The 20,356-nt window shown below is 39.2% G+C and overlaps 1 protein-coding gene across 3 annotated transcripts; it reads right to left on the minus strand.

Annotated features, from left to right (window-relative positions):
• Positions 1 to 1,144: 1,144 nt before the first annotated feature.
• On the minus strand, positions 1,145 to 19,219 carry trim66 (tripartite motif containing 66). Of its 3 annotated transcripts, none has more exons than XM_043245384.1 (18): positions 18,816 to 19,219; positions 15,662 to 15,987; positions 14,960 to 15,125; positions 12,830 to 12,959; positions 12,483 to 12,599; positions 12,095 to 12,209; positions 11,722 to 11,868; positions 11,331 to 11,448; positions 10,002 to 10,657; positions 7,373 to 7,579; positions 6,178 to 6,265; positions 5,949 to 6,033; positions 5,134 to 5,314; positions 4,371 to 5,050; positions 4,174 to 4,294; positions 3,939 to 4,013; positions 3,696 to 3,848; positions 1,145 to 2,441 (listed from the first exon to the last, which is right to left on the minus strand). In XM_043245384.1, exons 2-18 carry the CDS (start codon positions 15,668 to 15,670, stop codon positions 2,202 to 2,204), a joined length of 3,288 nt encoding a protein of 1,095 aa, XP_043101319.1. In that variant the 5' UTR covers positions 15,671 to 15,987; positions 18,816 to 19,219; the 3' UTR covers positions 1,145 to 2,201. The 3 variants fall into 3 exon arrangements, with proteins under 3 accessions (XP_043101319.1, XP_043101317.1, XP_043101318.1); XM_043245382.1 differs by having other exon boundaries at positions 6,178 to 6,268; positions 18,816 to 19,218; XM_043245383.1 differs by lacking the exon at positions 18,816 to 19,219 and having other exon boundaries at positions 6,178 to 6,268; positions 15,662 to 17,709.
• Between the last annotated feature and the right edge of the window lie 1,137 nt (positions 19,220 to 20,356).

Consider the following 20,356-nt stretch of genomic DNA (forward strand, 5'->3'; position numbering starts at 1 on the left):
CTTGATTGCAGAGTCTTTATCTTGCAATATTAAACCAAAACAGTGTCCTGTTACCCTCGCGCAGAAGACATATGCATTTTGTTTTCACATATCAAACACAAAGTGGAAAAACCTCATATTGATTTAGCGGGGCTGGTGGAGATGTCATCTGAATGTTTTTCACTTGTAATGAAATTATCCAGGGCCCTCTTCTTGGCTTATGGCCTCCGTGCTGTTGGATGACCAGACTTTATTAATCTGTCAGAACTCCACATGCAACAATACAGCCTCAAGAATCTCAGGGAGTTCTAGTGAGTCTCTGCTCTACAGGAAGAAGCCCTCACAAAACTTATTACAGTGCTCACACAAGGAACACCAATGAGTCACATACTCCACTCAGGCCAACATCAACACTGCAGTTCTGTGCCTCTTATGCATTTAGAGCTATATTTCCACAAGTAATGCTTTAAAAGGTGACATTACGTTTTAATCAGCTCTCTGAAAGTAAAATTAAATTAGAAAATGTAGTTGGAACAGACCCGTTTTCAGATGAGGCCTAGTGTTTGTGTACCACTTGCCAGGCTGAGTCATAAGTGTGTCAGAGCTATTTGAACCTCTAAATAGACCATTTACTTCAAACGGCATTACACACAAAAACATCTAGGGCTATTTGATGCTGAACTTGTTAAAAAGTTGAATGAGTTTGTTTATATGCCTATCCAGGGTTTTAGAAACATTTGACGTCTGTTAAACCGGCCAACTCTTTAATAAAATCAGTAATACATTCTAAAAAATCAATTTTACAATAAAAGTGCTTTGTGTACGATATATAAGGCTTTGTGTATGCAACTTTAGAGTTTTTAAGTGTTTAAAAGTTGAATGCCTACAGTGAGCTACATTGCAAATGTCACAGGAAATGTATGATGCTATGGGGTTTGTTAACACAGTAAAGGTATTTCCAGAAAATTTCCAGATGCAGTCTTAACCTCTTATTTTGTACTTACTTTTTACTCAAAGCTAGACGTTACAGTTGTTTTTGGAACAGCAATTACTCGCATGATTAATCTTTGATAAAATGAGTTTACTTCTGGCTGGCAATATGGTTATAGTGCTAGAAAGGCTATATTTTGCAGTGTCTTAAAGGTTCAGTCAGCAACATTTCATCCATAATTGACTGTATATTTAAACAAGGTTCATTTCGAGTCTGATTTTATAAACAAGTAGGGAAAAGCAATGTTGTTTGTGTAGCAGAAGGAAACATCAAAGCCTGAATAGCATATTTACACCATACAGTATATATATTTTAAGACTAAATACAATCCAGCTAAAGATAGTAAATAGCATTAAAAGAGGACTTAACATGATCTGCACAGCAATTTCTGCAATTAAGACCAGTATTACAAAATTCATAAGACGTACAAATCAAACCTGTTCATGAACCACATGGAGGGACATGCTGGTCTAAAAATTGTTCAATCCACCTGTGAAAACATTTCTTTTTTTGTCTCAATAGTCAATAAGCATTTCAAATATTAATTTAAAACATCACAGTTGTGCAGCAACCGCCTAAAATTATACTTCTTCAATTCTAAAAAGGTTGTGGGTTTTAGTAACATTGTGCACATCCTCCTGCCGCTGAAAAAGTCCAATATGAACTAACGTGTTGCCACAGGCTACATGAAGTGCTCCCTCTACAGGTCAATAACATCATCACAGTAAAACAGCTGCAAAAAGTACCTCATTATAAGGGATATTCGGATAAAAAAGAAGAATGGAATTTAGAGCAAATATATTATATAATATAACCAATCAATTTTGCTTATCTATATTTACTAAGTAGCAGTTGCCAGCAACCAGTCAGCTATCAAATTGATTGTACAATTTAATGTAAGTGTAAGCATTGGAATAAATACTAGTGCAAGACCTTAGGCGACGTCTGGAGATATAGGCTTATATCAACACCAACCCACAGCTACAGATAACAGCATAACACACCAATTGGTTATAATGTGTGAGATTAGTCCTCAGAAAACGCATATACTGAATTTTAACATGAACCTTTAAAAAAACAGCAAGTTGTTCAGGATGGAAAACTCAGAGAGAGTGGGCCAAAAGTCTCTGTACACACACACACACACACATATATATATATATATATATATATATATATATATATATGTGTGTGTATAGAGAGAGTGAGAGAGAGTGAGAGAGAGGCACAACTAATAGTGATTTCTCCTCCAGTTGAGGGAGTGCCTTCTTTTCCTCTTCCTGTGGCTCTGCTCTTTTCTCTCAGGCCAGGGAAATCCAGTCGCCATAGCTCTCTCCAGCTCCTCGTAATCCTCATTGTCTGAGTCCTCCTCCTCCTGGACAGGGCAGGTCAGATCTGGAAAAACCTCCCTCAGTTTGGATGTAAAAAAGGACTGTAGACTGTGGCCTGCCTGAGCCACCTCTGAGTCGGGCTGGAGAGAGAAAGCAGCGCAGTCAGGATCTACAGGCTAACTGTATGTCTGAGTATATATTCTTATACATATTTATAGCACAATTTAAGTAAAACATCCTCCTACATGCCAATAATGTCATATTGATGCGAATAAATAAAGAATTGGATCAAACTTTTAAATGTAGAGAGTACATCTTAAATTTACTTTATTTTCATAAGCATAAATTGAATTAAATTTAGTGAAGAATGGTTAATAAAAATATTTTGGTGTTTTAGAAAAAGGTCTCTTATGCTCATCAGGAACACTGCATGTATTTGATAAAAAATGCAATTAAGTACTGTTATAAAATATGGACTTTTTTTTGCATGATCCTTCTAAAATCATTGTAATATGCTCAAGAAATGTTTCTTCTCATTAGTCCTAGTGTATTATATAGGATGAAATCAGTTTTTTGCTGCTAATATTTATGTGAAAAGCATGATACAGTGCAATTAACCGTTTGGGACTTATATTCACCAAAAACTTATGATAATATAGACATGTAAAGATTTCTATTTCAAATGAATGTTGTTCTTTTGAACTTTCTATCTTGAATCTTTTTTCATAAGAACAGCAAAATCAACTAAATCAGCTGAAAAATCTGCTTTACCTCCAAAAGAATAAATAAAAATTAAATATTTATTAAAATAAATTCGGAAAAAAACTTTATTCAAAAGCCTTTGACTGGTGGTATAAGCTGATTTTCCATCTTAACCAAATTTGTCCTTATCTTTCTGCCACAAATCCACATAATCCTTAAAAGTGATGTGAGTAAATGGACCGGGGGGCTTGAGCACGACCCTCCATCATAGCTTGATTTTATACACCTGTTTCCAATCGTGTATCTGCATGGCCACATATTTTTGGTAATGCAGTGTACAAAAAATAAAGATGGATTTGGAGGATGACAGAGTGAGATACTATAAGCAGCCACTTATACATTATTGTAATTTGATTGACAGGATTAGATGAACAAGCTCCTCCCAAACATACTTTCAGGACTTCATTTATTATACAATGCAAATACACAAAATGAACACAAATGAGCGTAGTTGTTTTTTTTAGCTTAATCTATTAAAAATTTAATTTCAGCTAAATTAAACAGGATATTAAAAAAGTAATGCATAATCATTATATCAGTACGCCGTCTGAATGTGAATCAGTTATGAAATTAAATATTCACCACTAATGGCTAGGAGGAGGTAGATTAACAAAATAATGCATTTCACTCACGTAGTTGAACTTGGCACAGTTTTTGAACATGAGCAGGACATCAGCCACAAACTCTTGCGGGGAACGATAGTGTGTGTTGCTGCTTCTGCCGAGCCTGTTCCGAATGACAGACAGATCCATGGGTTTCTTGATGATCTGATAATAATGACGGGCCTATAAATAGATACAAATAAAAAATGAACAGATAGAAAGATGGCATCTACAAATACGAAAGATATTAAGATATATTCGTTTTAAAATCACCAGAGGGCTGACAGGCTCATGGAAAGGAGCGCTGAGAATGTTGCTGAGGATCAGCAGCGTCAACTTCTCGCATTTCTGTGATCAAACAGACAAGTCATCCGTCAACAGAGATATTTCGACAGACTGGAAATCTCTCGAGGGAGGAACTTTTTTTAGGATTTAGACTCCCAGATCTTGGAGGTCGCAGGATTAGTCAGAGCTAGGCCAGATGAGACTCCGCATCCCCTTCACTTACCCTCTGGTCACACGCCGACAGTCCATATGGCAGTGAACCCGTGGACATCTGGTCATTCTCGCAGTCATACTCCACCTCTGGCTGCTCCACATCTCTGCACAGGGTGCAAATCCAGTCGCCTCTGCGGAAGCCCGAGATGATAAAGGTTAGCTTCAAGACACAGGTGGATATGTAAAGTAGGAGGGAGAATGGCTTACATGGGGAAACTATGGAGAGGTGGGACATGGCATGACAGGTGAAAGACTTTGGGGCACCGATCGCAGCAGAGAAGGTCTCCGCCGATGAGACAGACCGCACAGAAGTCCTCATTCTCTATCTCAGGGCTTTCCTCTGCAGGTTGATGTACACTGACAGTGTCGGAGCCAGCGGCAGGTAGGAGAACCGGCTGCTCCGCTTCCCATTCAGATTCCGGTTCAAGATTCAGAGTCGCTTGGGCCGTGGAATCTGATTCAGATTCCTGTTCAGAAGCCGAGAGCACCGATTTGGGAGGCTGCTCCGAAATTACATCCGATTCAGAGTCGACCTGCAGTTCGGATTCAGAACTCGGATCTGATTCCTGCAGGAGTTCCGATTCCACATCTGCATCTGAGCCTGCTTCAGCTTTTCTTGTGGATTCAGTTTGGAAATCAGAACCTGTCACCGACCTGAGCTCAGATGGGGAGTTTATTTCTTCAGTGTCAGGTTGTAAGATAGGGTCTGAATCATTGGAAATGGCTAGTACCCCGGACTCCTGGTTTATGTTGCAGAATTCTTGCACAGGGGGCTGAGAAACCTCAAGGGAGCCAGATGATTCACAGCTATGCAGATGTTCTGGTGATAGCTGCTCTATGGGTGACGCGCTGTCCTCTGTCTGAACTGACTCCTTATCCAAAGTTCCCTTGAAGGACATTAAAATTATTATTTTGAACTGTCAGGTGATATAAAACCTAGGAAAGGATTTCATCAAAGTTGAAGTGATACCTGAGAAGTGACCTTTCTCTCCAGAACCCTGAAGACACTTTCTTCAGGTTTGAGTCCAGGCTCTGTTTGAGGAGTAAGGTCTGTGCTCTGATGGCTTTGTGGTGGATGTCGTGATACTAGGATCTTGAGTCGCTCAAGACACACAACTGGAACCTTCGAACCATCTGGGGCTTCTTTATCACTGTAGAAAGAAAGGGAGGGAAAAAACAACATTTCTACCTTTCAACCTTCAAGACAAATTTGCAGTGTTTTCCAATTAATATAAATAAAACCTAAATCATGTGAATGTTGCTGTACATGAGTTTGGGATGCTTACATCTTCCCATACATAGAGGGATAGTTTACCAAGACTTCCATTGTATAGAAGAAAAAACAATGCATGACACTGGGGACCAGAAGCTGAAGGTAAATTATCCCTTTAATGAGAACCATTTATAAACCGTTTTTTGTCAACAAATACTAATCTCTTTGTGGTTTCTGCCAAAATAAATGCTTTAACACTTTAAAAGGATATGAAGAGATATTAAGTTTGAAAATTAAGCTATTAAGCCATGACGATTAGTATTTCCTTATTTTTCTTTTTTACAGTTTTTACAATATTGTATATATATATTATTATTATTATTATTATTATTATTATTATTATTATTATATTTTCCTCAAATAATAAAATATTTTTCTTAAGTAACAAAAAGTTATTCTACAGTGAAATATTTCAGTAGTGATATTTCTTATATTGTTTATATTTTTGGCCAAATTATGCAGCCCCATAAATAAGCATATTAAACCTGGAGCTTTTTCATTTTTATTTTTACCTGTTGTCTGGATCTTCTCGAGACAATCTTTTCTTCTTTCTGGTTTTCAGCCTTCTGTTTTCATAGGCATATGCATATACGTTATCTGAAACCAGGACAAAATGCATTGTAGACAGTTTAATCCACTACAAAATGTCCTCATTATGCATTTCTATTGTAAGTTGAAAATGAAAGAAACTTATTTATATTATAAAATTATTTATATTTATTTTACAGTCAGCCTCTTTACCTGGTTCAGACTTGTAGGTGGTCAGAGAGGATGTAGTGTGACTGTTTAAATGTGGGATCATCTCAGAAGCATCGAGTCGTGCACAGACCTGCTGGTATACAAGAAGCAAACTGTAAAATCAAAGTCATGAAACACTGCCACTTTGATGACAGGCAATGGATGCAGTGATGTCACAACATCAGCATGCAGACTAAATCAGCGAACATGAATGTGAGCCAACAGTGAAGTTGTTAAACTGAATACAATCAGTTATGTGGGCTGCTGCATCTAATTTGTTCTCAAACAGAAAGAGGTTAAATGAACTGTTTCCAAGACAACAGTTATCTTATTTGATGTACATCATCTGGTTTATCCCTTAAAAGGCAAGTAACAGAGCTGTGTGCAGTGGAACAAAGGTGTTTTGGACTGTATGACAGAGAGGCGTTTTTGAAATGAACTTTAAAAGGAATCGTGATGAAAAGCAAGTAAGGACAAGAGCATTTCATCAAGGTCAATTAATATTAATATAGTGAATTATTCATAGCAATGTACTATTCTTATCTTATTAGAAATATATTTTCAAAACGCTTGTGGGGTCCGTTTTTAATATTACAACTACACCTCTATGCTATTTCACACTGAATAAAATTAGAGGGTGGTAGCACATTTTAAAATTAATTACAAAGAAATAGAAACTCATTGCATTAAATATGAAATTTTGAGGTAGAAAAACTTTTTAATAACCCTTGTTTTATTTACAACTTTGAAAAATCAATTCTTCTTCAAACATCAAACATCTTCTGTTTTAGCTTATTTCAAAGCTTGTTCCTCCTTATTATAAACCCCTGGTTATAAACCATTGCACTAACACAAGTCTCCATGCCTACACTTTTAGGCAAGGCACGGCAGGTTTATTAATATAGCACATGTCATACACATGGTAATTCAAAGTGCACAGATGACTTTTGAGTCTGGATTTAAATGTAGCTACTGTTTAGCACATCTGATCTCTTCTGAAAAATGGTTCAAAGAATCTTAAGAATCCTAACATCTATGAAACCTTTCCGTTGCACAAAAGGATTTTTTATAGTGAAAAAGTTTTTAGATTTTGTTGGTGGTTCACCGAGAGGTTCTTTGGGGGAACAAAAAGTATTCTTCTAAGGCATCGCTTTAAAAAGAGTATATGTTTGTCTCACCATGCGTATAGAAAGTTTACCTGCTGCATTGTGCATCCCTGGTCCCCAGCCACTGTTGCCAGGCTATGAGCTGCCCTGCTCGGCCTGTCTTTACAGAGATTTTTACAAGGTCCTCTGGGTCCTTTTGAGGTGCTCTGGGACCTGGTCGCCCTCTTTGAACCGGAACGGCTCTGGCCATCACGTCCTCGGCCTTGAGCCCGTGTGAACATCTCCAGCGCCGAGGATCTCTACGGAAGAGAGCCAACTTCTCATTAGCGCAGCACTAGGCTAAAAGTGATCTCGACAGCATATGCGGCACACTACAACCATAGCAACAGTGACAACAGAGGACATGAAGGTGAGGAACAACAACCTTGAGTGCGACAATGCACAGCAGCTACGCTAGTATGGAGCAAAACCCAGAACAATCACATCTTTCAAACGCAGAGAGAAAAGTGCCACGACGCCGAAACACTACAAAATAAATCTCCTGATAATATATGACTTAGTTACAGCACCAATTATCGTATGTAAATCCCACATCTGGGGCACGGAAGGCTTCTTTGAATAAGCAGCATTAACACATCAGAGATTAGACTTTCTCTCCTCCACGGCCCTCTTCTTCTCTTGTCATCGTTTCACTAATGCGAGAAGTTGTAGAAAAGCCCAAGCGACTGCATCCTTCACTAACGCGACAAATGTCAGAGTTGGAGGCAGCAGCCCGTACGCTCGACGTAGCCCCTCCTCCATCTGTCTTGTTTTTTTTTACTCTCTCTCTCTCATAATTACCTCAGGATTAAAAACACTCACCTGAGAAGCCCAAGAGGAGAGGGTGGAATGAATCAAGCTGTGGAGAGTGTGTCTTGCGAGTGTGTGTGGGTGCAGGGAGAAGGTAGGAGGTCTCAGAGACTTTAGAGGTAAGCGTGTGGGCTCTACAGCGAGATGAAGAAAAACGCAACAGCCGGCTCCTTCAATTCCCCTAGCTTCTCATTAATGCCAGGTTAAGTAAATATGTGGTTGCACCCAAGCGCTTTTTTCCCTCCCTTTAATCATGTCACAGTTATGGGCTGAAGATGATACATAAAAAAATATATATTAGACTAATTTGCCTCTGGAGTGCCAAATCTTACAGGGAAACTGATTTTGATTGGTGTTTGTCCTAGGTAGATTTATCAAAATACTGACATCAAGAGAACTAATAATAACTTCTATCGCCTGATTTGGTTTTCATCCAATACTGCTTGAGGAGCGGTTGCTGAGCAAAGCGAGTTTGTGTGTGTGTGTGTGCGTGTTATTTTGTGGTCTTAATTGTTTCTGAGCTCACACCACAGTTGTCCTCACTTATGTCTCACCATCTGCTTGCAGAGGTGCTGTCAGCAGCTGTCAAGAAGAAAACACATTACAGCCGCATAAATAGAGATGATGCTGCCTGGAATGATTCAATTTCCTTTTTCTAAATTAATATTGAGAGTGGTGGGACTCATTTCTATATCGAGTCAGTGACCGTCATCTACTACAAATACACTTGGAGCACAAACTCAGCATGAGCAAAGTGACCAAATGTTTGAACTGAAGTAGCAAAAACATAAAAACAAGAAAAAGAAATTGCAGTAAATTAGTTGTTTACATGAAATGCGACATTGACCGCATTGTAATGTGTACTTAATCTAAAAATTTATATTATATAATACATTATATTTTACTTTATAATACCATATTATAATCACAGTCACTCATTATGAATACTATTATTATTTAATATACAGTATGCAAGTTTAAATACATTTAAAATAATAATCAATAATAATATGTATAATATATAACAGCAAATTATTTATTTTCATTACTGATTAATTACCTGTCATTTTTATGACCTCATATAGCATAAACATTTTTTTTTTTTTTACTATCTTTTTTGCTTATAATTACTACCGGATCAAATATTACTGCTTGGCCTAATTACAAAAAATGTATAAAATTGTCCATGGGTTTTATTAATTTACATTACTTTTCCAGGTCTACAAATCATACTTTTATTATTAGGGTTTTTCAAGTGGGACCTGTTTTAGAAAAACATTTTGAGGGGGTGAATCAGGATAAGAAATATCTATTGTGTTTATTTTAGCTTATCTTCATAGATTTTTTTTCTTAACCTAAATCAAGTCATCTTTAGTCTCTCTTGGTAATTTGCTGAAGTCCAAAGCGGATCCTGGCCTCCTGGTTGTGAGCCACTGTCATGGAGAGACTACATGGAATATAAGTACTTCATAAACACATTTACTGTATTGCAGGACAACTGAAATGTCTTGTACAAATGCTACTAAATGATTAACAATAGTCACAGTTAATAATAGTTTTTAAAAAATGACCTATCACTTTCTGCAAATTCATTCATTCGTGTAAGTTTTGACCTAAAATCTTGACACAAACAAACGATCAGCTACCAAAATGAACCCGCTTCAATGCTTTAGCACATTTGCAGTGCTGCTCAATCGCCTTTTCATCTGCTAGGACTTGTGGTGTGGACCGGTTAACAGCGTGGTTGATAGCAGCCTTTGCAATCACTAAAGAGTGCCAGGCCTGAGGATTGTGGTCAGTATCGAGCTCACTGAGAGCAAAGGCATCGCTTTGCAAAGGACAGATAAACAACAACACATTAATGAAACTCACTCTGTCATCACCGATGCGAGCAACGATAGGCTGAAGTTCGATCATGGGCTGATTGCTGGTTTCTGTGGTCGTCTGCACTTGAGCCTGATTGCGGACCTGTGGCAGCTCTCTCTCTGGTGATGCTTCTTGCCCTGTAGTTGCTTCAGGTGCAGATGTTTGCTCTCTTTCACAGAGAGGCTGGCCTGGTGCAGAGTTTTTCCCATTCATGGCAGCCTGGTTAGAATTAGAAGAGAGAGGCTCGGGCAACGGGTGGTTGTTGGCTCCGACAGGCTGTCGAGGTGAAACGGAGCTGGTTCCGTGCTGGATGGGGTCAGATCCAGGGTGAGAGGTGGACTGCTGTAGAGGCTGAGCTCCAGGTGGATGCACTGGGGCAGATGCATCAGACTCCCAGCAGCTGTGAAGAGACGGCGGGGAGCTGTGCCTGGTGGCCTGAGGACACTGGGAAGGGAATTTGTCCAAAGGGATGGATTGAGTGGGTCTGCAGTGAAGACAGCAGAGCTGGGGCTGGCAGAAGGTCTGGCAGGCACAGCCGGGTTCCCGCACCGCATGGCACAGAGGAGGCATTGCTATGCATGGGACAGGCTGGGGTCGCAGAATACTGGGATGACCCACAACCTCTGGGTATGAACGACTTCCACCATCAACGACCAGTTGACCTAAAGCAAGGAGGAATCATTACAGTGGTACACGGCTACAGATTTTTCTGAATTTTTCTCCACTAGTGTTATCTTTTAACACTAATCTTATGCTAAGAGCCGAAGCATTAAAAAGGATTTTTTAATGCTTTTTATATCGTCAGTGATAATAAAGATAAGATGCAAAATGCTCATCATGATGCTAAATGCTAATTATTTATAATTATTATATTATATATAGAGAGATATAGTTTTTTTCATAGTCCAAAGACAGATGTTTATTTATTTATAACTTTTATTCATTTATGTTTATTTTTTATTTTAATGATTTTAACTGAAACATTGCTGTTAACAAAAATCTGATAAGTATATATATATATGAAACTGAAAAATTACACTATTCTTTATTTTAATTCAACATGATAATTATGCCATTATGATATTTTGCATAATGCATTGTGATTGGCCTGTTTTTCATTTTATAGCTACCTTTACACTGGAAAAATAACTTTATTTACACAGAACCAAAGTATAACCCCTAAACTCATTTTTAAACTTAAAAACTTAAAAACACTCCAATTTCCTTCCTGGAATGTGCGAATCTAGTTTAGCATTATCCTGGCATGAAGACAACAGCATATATAAAAGTTGTAAAAATAACCATCTAATGGCATTGTCCAATAGCTCAGTTTACCTAAAGTGGACATCTGCTTGGTCCAGAAGCTGGCATCCCAGTTAAACTTGATTTTTAAAGGGGTCCAAGCCTCTGAGAGCATCAGTGGCTCCAGTAATTGCTGCATCTGAAGAGCAATCTGACAAATGAATTATAGATCAAACCTCATGATTACAGAGACACCGAGTTATAAATATTGCATGCAATTCTGGCATTGAAACTGAAACTCTTTCTGTACTGTCTCTCTATTTTTACGTTTGTGAGAAAATGATTAAAGCTTGTTCTGCAAAAAATAGGTGAGGCTGCTTTAAACTAATAGTGCCGACATCTTTTTGAGACCTGCCAGAAACTTAGCAGGCAGCTGCCATGAATCTTAACATCTGAAGCCCACTTGGACAGGAGAAAATCCTACCAGCTCTTTGCTGAATAGCAGTGGATTGCGTCTGTGGTGGGCTGTAGCCCAGGTAATGAAGTTCTGCACGTGCTCCAGCTGGCTGCACAGCTCTATGGCCCCCTGCAGCTGGTCCTCCAGACGTTGCTTGAAATCACTGGAGATACTCTGCAACCGGAAGACAACGACAAAAAACGTGGATCTCCTCACCGCTTTTCCTAAGATGCCCATCTGCTTGTCGCCACTTGGCAGAATCTGCCTATTTTGCATGATTCGTTCAGAAGATGTTCTGTTCGGCACGCTCCATCACCGCTACATCCATGGATGTTTGGAGATGAATACGTTTGGAATGGCACAGAAAGACGGAGAGGGAAACGAGGGAAAAAGTAATTACCTCCAGTTGTTCTATTAATAGGTTGGCCCGTTTGTTAAGCTCGTTCATCATAATCATCTTAGCCATTTTTATCTGGTTCTCTGCCTTCCTCTGCGTGATCTTTACACCATGGAGCCTGGACAAACGGAAAGAAAAATGAACATAGAGATGTTTAAAGGAGAATAAACAGACCAATATGACCAGTACATCTGGATGCTTGGAACATCTGCCGAAATCATTCAACAGAAGTAATTGATCTTCTCAACGTCATTATGCCTTACATAAACTATGCTTGTTGTCTTAAGAATCCCAGCTGTTCACTTTTCAGATGCGTAATGGACACGCTTTGTTTAACTAGCATCAACGCTAACAGCATCGTGGAGGTGAAATGGGTGGAATTTCATCTTACCTGCCCTGGATCTGTTTAGCCGTGCTCTCCACTGCAGATCTCTTCTCCTCCACTCGGGCCATGAGGTTCTGCAGGAGCCAACGCTGGTCTTGCAGAGCCTTCCCAACGTGCACCAGTCTAAAGATAAGAAACCAACAGCCAGTGAAGCACCTCTGACTTTTAATGTTTACACACAACACGCTTGGTAGCATATTTGTTGATACGTGGGAAAGTGGCCACCTGTTATGTCTGCATCTTTGCGCGTATGTTAAAGAAAGCGTATGAGAAAGATGTGTGTGTTTGAATGTGTACAAGAGCATTGTGAACGTGGCCATGCGTGGCAGTGGGTATGTGTCCTCTAAGCATACCGATGGTCTTTGTGGGCGGACAGGTGACAGATGCTGCAGGCCATGAGGTCACACGTTTCACACAGGAGTTCCAGAGGCTCCTGTTTATGGAGAGGACACATGACAACTGCATGCCCGCAGCAACCGGTTCCTGAAACACACAACACAACAGAAGAGAGGAAATGAGGCCTAATTAGGCGATTCCCATTAAGAACAAATTATCTGTAATCAAGAGTCAAATATTTAAAAGAAACGCTACAATGGAAGAATGCAGGAAAACAAATGTGTTAATATGAGCATGTGGAATCTCTCAGAGTTCTGCAGGTTTAATGAAGTTTTAAGTATGTTCGAATCATTTTGACCGATATAGCACGAGAGACCTCGCTTGGCCTCTGTGAGTCACTCTCTATGCTAGCTTCATTTATTTTTAGTGGAGAAACAAAGCACATCAAAATGCTTATAAATATTTCTGGACGTATAAATGCATCGTTTTTCCAACAAAAGAAAACCAGACAAAAAGTGGAGCACAGCAGAGCTTTGATCAATCAGTTAATGTCTCATTAAAAGCCCTGCCAATATGAGGAATGTAATTCTACATGTGCTTTTGAAGAGCCAAATAAAGTAACAGATACTGCTTTCACGTGTGCCTTCAGAATGGCCCACATTTCACACACACCTTGCAATGGACATTTTTAAAAAAAAATCAGTTTACATGATCATTTAACCTTAACATTCTGATGTGATATTTTTAGTGCTGACAAGTGTGATTAATCGCATTCAAACTCAAAGTTCCTGTTTGCACAATATGTATAAAGACATACAGTATATATAAAAAAGATTTGCATGAAAATAACGTATTTCTCTGAAATATACATTTTGTTCTTATCATATATGCATAATAAATATATGCAGCATACATCCATATATTATGAAAACAAAACCTTTTACTTTCTATTTAATATAATATATATTTAATATATTTTACTTTATATTTAAATTATATTTATATTATTGTAATTAGTTTTTGCATTTGAAGAGCCAAATAATGTGATAGATACCACTTTAATGCATGAATACTTTTTCTCAAAAAAATCACAAAATTTGTTTAAAAAAAAAATCACAAAAAAATCTGAAAACCTACCATTCATTTTATTATTATACATTAAATAAATGACAAAACATTAATATATAATGTATTAAATATTTTTTACTTCTGATTCTGTTTTAGTTATACACATAAAACCACAAAGAAAACACCAGAGATGCCTGGCCAGGTTTTGAAGTATATTTCCAGAAATGAGTTTCTTTGAATAAAGAAATCTGCATTAACCTGGGCTGAAGCAAACAGCGTAAACAAATAAATCAAACATTCTCATTTCCATTCCATTGTAGCAAAAAATCCTAATCTAAATAAACCATTTAAACCACTTTAAAAGTCCCTTTGCATACATAATTCTGTGAGCAGTGAGAGTTAGCCAGCCAGAATGCAGAGCTCCATTAGAAATGAAAGACCTCAAACGACAGCACCTGTCACACTGGATATACAGTCTGTCCATCAGAAGCGGTGGCCGGCTGACGCTGTGACAGTGTTAGGGTAGACAGAGACACGCAGACACATTGCACAGGGAGAGATGTGTTAAAGTACGAGACCACAGGCTCCAACACTGAAGAGCTCCCACTGCCTCAGTGCATACTGGTGACCGACCACATCCTGCTTCACACCCGCACTTCTGTTTCTCTCACACTCTACCACTCTTTTTTTTTTTCTTTCGCTCTTTTATCATCTTTCATTTTCTGTGAGGACTTGTGGTGTTGTTATCATACGTTAAGTGGATTTCAGAGCATCTCAGGAGTATCGATAAAAGAAAGCTAGCGTCGGACGGGCTGGCCAGATTGTGCTGCGTTTGCTGAGAGAGAATCGGTTTTAGAAAGTGGGTCACATAAAAAATACAACACTACAATACATCACAGGATAATTATTCACACTTATTATAAAATGCATTATTCATCGAGTTAAAGAAGAAGGGTTCGAAAAATATGGTGCGGAGCTGATAATGTCCGGTGGCCAAGAGCAGGAATGTGCAAGCAAACAGCCGACCTGAGCTAAAAGAGGAAAGTAATTACAGACGGGTGAAAGAAAGACGCTCTTGCCTAATTCAGACGGTGATGGAGGGTCTCGCGGCTGGCGCTGCAGGTCAAAGGGTTGAGTGGAGCTTCTCTCGTGCTGATGCAAGTCTGTGCACTGGAAACACAGCCACTTGTTGCAGAAGGTGCACAAGCTCTGTGCCATCCTGGGCTCTGAACACTCAGAACAGCACTGCGGATACATTTAAAATCAATTTCAATCTTTTGCATTCTAATAGAACAGCATCTTTTAATCACTAAGACACATAAGAGGACATTTTGAAATCTGAAAATGCTGAAAAGTGGTTTTTTCTTTTTTTTACGTTGTCAGCGAACAGACAGCTTCTTTTGTGCTCTATGGATATAAAAGAAAGATAAACTGATTTTTTTGCGTGAATTATCACTGTAAACTACTCAAGCTGTCCACTGGGACTTAATATTCCTGAGCGAAGCAGTGCTGTCGTGAAAAAACAACATAAAGTATTCATTCTGAACCCTGCACTTGCTCTGCTTTAATGACTCATTAGAAAGCAAAGCCGCTTGTTCAAAGCAGGCCAAAAATATTCACATTTGCATTTCGCATTATTATTCCCAAAAAGCATAAATGCGAAACAATAACACGTCATGCGTCATCCGTGTGTCACAAGAAGCTGCAGTTCGCTGGTTACCTCGGTGTCAAATCAACGACAATTAAAATCTCACAGTTTTGAGCTTGCAAAAACGCCTTACCTTCTCCATGCCGATGGCGGGATACGGATTCCTCTGCGTGCACACGTGAGAACGATTGCGATATCCAGCAGAGCAGCTCTCACAGCAAGGACACGGCAAGCCTCTGTCACAGCTAGAGCTCCACACCACACTGTGACAGCTCTACCTGCGGCAGGAAGTAGTGCACGCTGCACACTTTAACCCCAGCGGAGCAGACTCCAGAGCGCTCCTCCTCGTGTGCCCTCAGCCGTGGCCGGCGCGTAGCTCTCCTCAATGGCTTCTTTCAGCTGCTCGGATCCCGAATCCTTCCCTCTGACAGCCACCATGATCTTTCTTTTTAAATAAGCCTGTTCATAATAATTGGGAATTAGGGAGGGCTGATAATTATTTTTTTTTCTGGGACAAAATATCCCCGGCAGCCCTTGTTGCCAAAAATGGAAGGGGAGAGGTGCCAGATGACCTACAATATTTAAGAGAATCGAGCGAAGGGTGTGAGATGGATCGGGGATGAGGGAACACGTCGGTGCCCTCCTTCCTAGCTTCCTTAGATCAGCACTAGTAAGGGACAGGTCCCTCCGGACCGGGCCCGCTCCCACGTAACACGCTGAAACCGGGTCAGCCTTCTCCAGGAGCAGATGGGAATTGAGATGTGCTCGCACAATGCCCTGCAAAGCGTGAAATCAATTATGATCCTATCACACTCGCTCCTCTCGAAAGAATTTGGGAGGCATGACTTCCTCAAAATCGTTCACAGGTACAGTAGGAGATGTTTGCGGGTGGGCAAACGGGATTGGAGGAAACTAATGAAACGGTACGTAACCCGAACTGACATCGGTGTCGTGCGGATCCCCTCTAAGAAAGCACCTCTACCACCGTGAGTCTGCCTGACAACAACCCCTGCAGCCTGACCTACAAATCTGACAACTCTCTCTTCCTCTAGAGCTGCTCATGGGAGCTTAAAACCATCCGATTCCCCATTGTGTACCCACAGACCCACTTTAAAACACAATTAGTCTACCCAGCCAGTCTTTCTCTTGTTCTTCGGGCAGACAGGCATGCCTGCGTCTCCCTCCTTGCTTTCCATGCCACTCCATTTGGCTTTTAAAACAAAAAGCTCGTGCACTCTATCTCTCTCTTTCTCTCTTTGGTCCTACTACAAGAGATGACTCCTTTTTTTCCCAGTAAGTGGATTCAGCACGAGTATCTTTCTGCCTGAGCAAGCACAGTCATCTCTAGAGGAAGTACATTAATAGAAACTTGAGAGGAGGTTCCTCCCCTGGAAGAACACCTTAGTAACATCCATTAACATCATTGGTTATGAGATCATGACAGGGGAATGGCAGATTTGCCCATAGCAGATGGTAATGGCTCAGTACGGATTATTCAATTCATTACGTCTTTACTCATTACAAGTGAATTTTTATTATAGCCAATTATCGGTTTTGAAGTCCTAACATGCGCAGAGAAAAGGCCTTTTCTTGGTAATCACAAAGAATTAAGTATAGCAAAATGGTAATCTGACACATCCTTTCTATAAGTGATGCAAACTTAATCCTATGTTTAAATTATCCCTGGGCCTCTGATGATTTATTTCTTTTTCATGTGTAAATATGCAGCCATTGGTCTAGTGAGACAGAACATTTAATTGTAGCATAAGGCAATGATGTGATGTCCCATTAAACGAGCTACAAATAGCCAAACTGTTGTCAGTCACATGATTTAGTGTAAAAAAAAAACTGTCAAAACCTTCAAGCACACACTTGAGAGGTTTCTTAATAAGAAGAGCTACTGTATGAATGGTTTCAAGCACTTGGAACTCCAGCTGTAGGTGTAATAAAAAAGTGATCATGCATCGGGAAAAAAGGGTCAGTATCATTCTAACAGGTGAAGAGGAAATTATTATTATTATTTTTTTTATATGAATCCAGTGATATCTCACCCTTATTATGCTGTGGAGAAGAGCAGAGATAAGTGTGCCCAGATTAAGAAAAATCATATATGATAAACTACTATAAAGACAAGCTATTACAGAATAAACAGAGCAGCCTGTAAAAGAACATACATACATACATACATACATACATACATACACTACAAATTACATAACTACTCAGCAACAAAGAAAGTAAAAACTTTTCAGGGTGGCAGGGTGGCTGGTCTAGTAAATGCATATTTAGTATATTTTTAATACAAGTAGAGATAGGCCTATACTATTTAGCTTTAAAATGGCTTTCACTGTGACTTTAGAATGTAAGTCACAGTGCGTAAGATGTCACGTCGAAGCTAAAAGTCAAAAGTTGCGTTCTTCCAACGAGGTAACCATAACAACACTACGCTGCGCAGGCGTATTGCAGCACGATAAATTATGGGTTATAGTTACTTCCACACTAGGCTACTACTTCGATCCACGAGTCATTGCAGATAGCTTAATAGAAATATACCAAAAGCAAAAGATTCTAACCTTAGGAACCCTAACCCTAACCCACATTACAGCTTGCGTTTCAAGACGAACCTAAATAGCTACCGCCCCGATGACCTTTTCACATTTAAGGTTGCATTTAACAGTTTAACAGATGTACGTGGTAAAATCCATATTTGCACAGAAAGACGTATAATTTGCTAAAACACAGGACAATCATTCAGAAAAGGTTGATATCAATCTCAACGTTTAAGTTTACCCTGTAAATTACAGTTAGTGCTGTCACATACGAACGGCAAATTGAGGGAAATAATTTATTGTTACGGGATTCTGCAGACACGGAGCGATAAAAGGTCATTCCCCCCGGAAAGATTATTTACTTTAAAAATACAACACAATAACAATTGACAGAATTGACCTGGCTACTCCACAGAAATTCTTGATAAAAAAGAAACGCTGATTAAACATGCTAACGCTTTTCATAGTTCAGTGACATGATAAGATGCACGTATGCAAACATGTAAGTTGCGATATGTCAAAATGCGCACTGTAGACCTCTGCGTTTTCGGAAGAACCTTCTCGCACACCTCACACAGATGGGATGGGACCCCACAAAATCCTGCACAAACTGCTCACATACGCGGCAACATGAGTGTTTAACGCAATATAGATCGTTACTGAGGATAACCACAAACTGACGCTGTCAAATGAAACAGTGATGAACGCATTCACACATAATGAGAGTTTGAACCGCACCTTGCTTCTCTTGAAGAGGCACAAATCCAAAAACCATCCTCCTCCTCCTCCTCCTCCTCCTCTTCGGCGGCTTATAGCGATTTCAGCAACGCTTCAGTGACTGAATAGCTTCCTATTACCACATCCTTTAAAGTCTTTCCACCCCTGGAGACTATTTGCCTTACACGCGTTTGATTTTATTCCCTCTGCCGTTTAAGCGCCGCAACTGTTAAAAGGCAGAATTGTGCATGCGTCTATATAGTGCACAGATGCACAAGTTTCATCGTGCGGTCTCCAGGAGATCTGCCATGTGTGGAAGATGCCTAAATAGCGCCACGTAATCAAAGTTGCAACGAAAGCGAGCGCGTTACGAATCCCGTCCTTCACCTCCTGTATTTCTTCGTGATACGCACCCTGCGTTGCGCACTAAAGTTCTCTACCTTTAAATGTCGCGTGCATCCAATCCAGCAGATGTCGCCTTTGTCTCAGTTTTCTTGCACAGGTGCGGAAATAACGATCGTAGATGCAAGATTTCCCGTTTCAATTTGTTTACTTTCTGCAATAGGCAATATACACAGCGTTTAGTTGCTTGTCCAGATTAAATCATGAATCAGAAAATGTAAAGGTTTATATAGGGAGTATATTATTGTTAAGGCTAGATAAAGAGGGAAAAGCCAAGTGTTTTGATTTAGGGTCACTATATTTAAATATATGTATAGCTAATGCAGTGTTAAAATGTTATTTATTAGTAGGTCTGTTTGTATTGATTGGTGTTTGGTATGCAGTTATTATATGTATTCTATGGTATCCACTTCAACGGCTTTTATAATACCTGCAGTTTCCTTCAGAGCTTTTAACAGGTTCTGTCAGAAAGAAATCACTCTGGGTTTTCACTTGACCGCTGGCTGTACTGAACTGTCATATGCTTCTTGGTAGTGCTACGAGGCACCCTCTGTGCCACTTATGGAGAAAGATGACAGTTCTGCACTCGCTCCCGAGGGCTTGATAGAATTTTTAAGACTATTGCCGAGAAATCATTTAAAATGAACTGCAATAAAATATCTGTAAAGGGCAATGAACGGTGAAAATGCAAATGCAATTATCAGTGCAAAATATTTCTCAAAATATTTCACATAGAAATGTAGTTTTTTATAAATTTATTGGGTATTTGTGAAGAAAAAAACGCGAGAGGTTTTAGGAAACGAGGAAATAAGAAGAAATAGGACATGTATAAACTGCAGAAAATTATATTATTTAAATGCATTTTCAGTAATTTTTTTTGTTCATTGTATGGATAAAAAAAAGCATTTTATCTCAAATATTAGTTCATGTTAAAATAGAATTTTTTGGATGACTGCACACTTCATTTTGAATATCTGTGTTCTTCAAATACTGGCTATGGAGTGAAATACACAATTCAAGAGTTGTACACGTTTCTTTAATATAGCAAAAATGTGTCAAGTTTCAAAACATTCCCGGTGTATTATTCGTTGCTGCTATTTTAAACATGGAAAGGCCAGACTAAAAAGACGGAAATATCTTCACTGTCACTGCTTCTGTTG

This window comes from Puntigrus tetrazona, chromosome 7, assembly GCF_018831695.1.
Source record: "Puntigrus tetrazona isolate hp1 chromosome 7, ASM1883169v1, whole genome shotgun sequence".
Taxonomy (NCBI): Eukaryota; Metazoa; Chordata; class Actinopteri; order Cypriniformes; family Cyprinidae; genus Puntigrus; species Puntigrus tetrazona.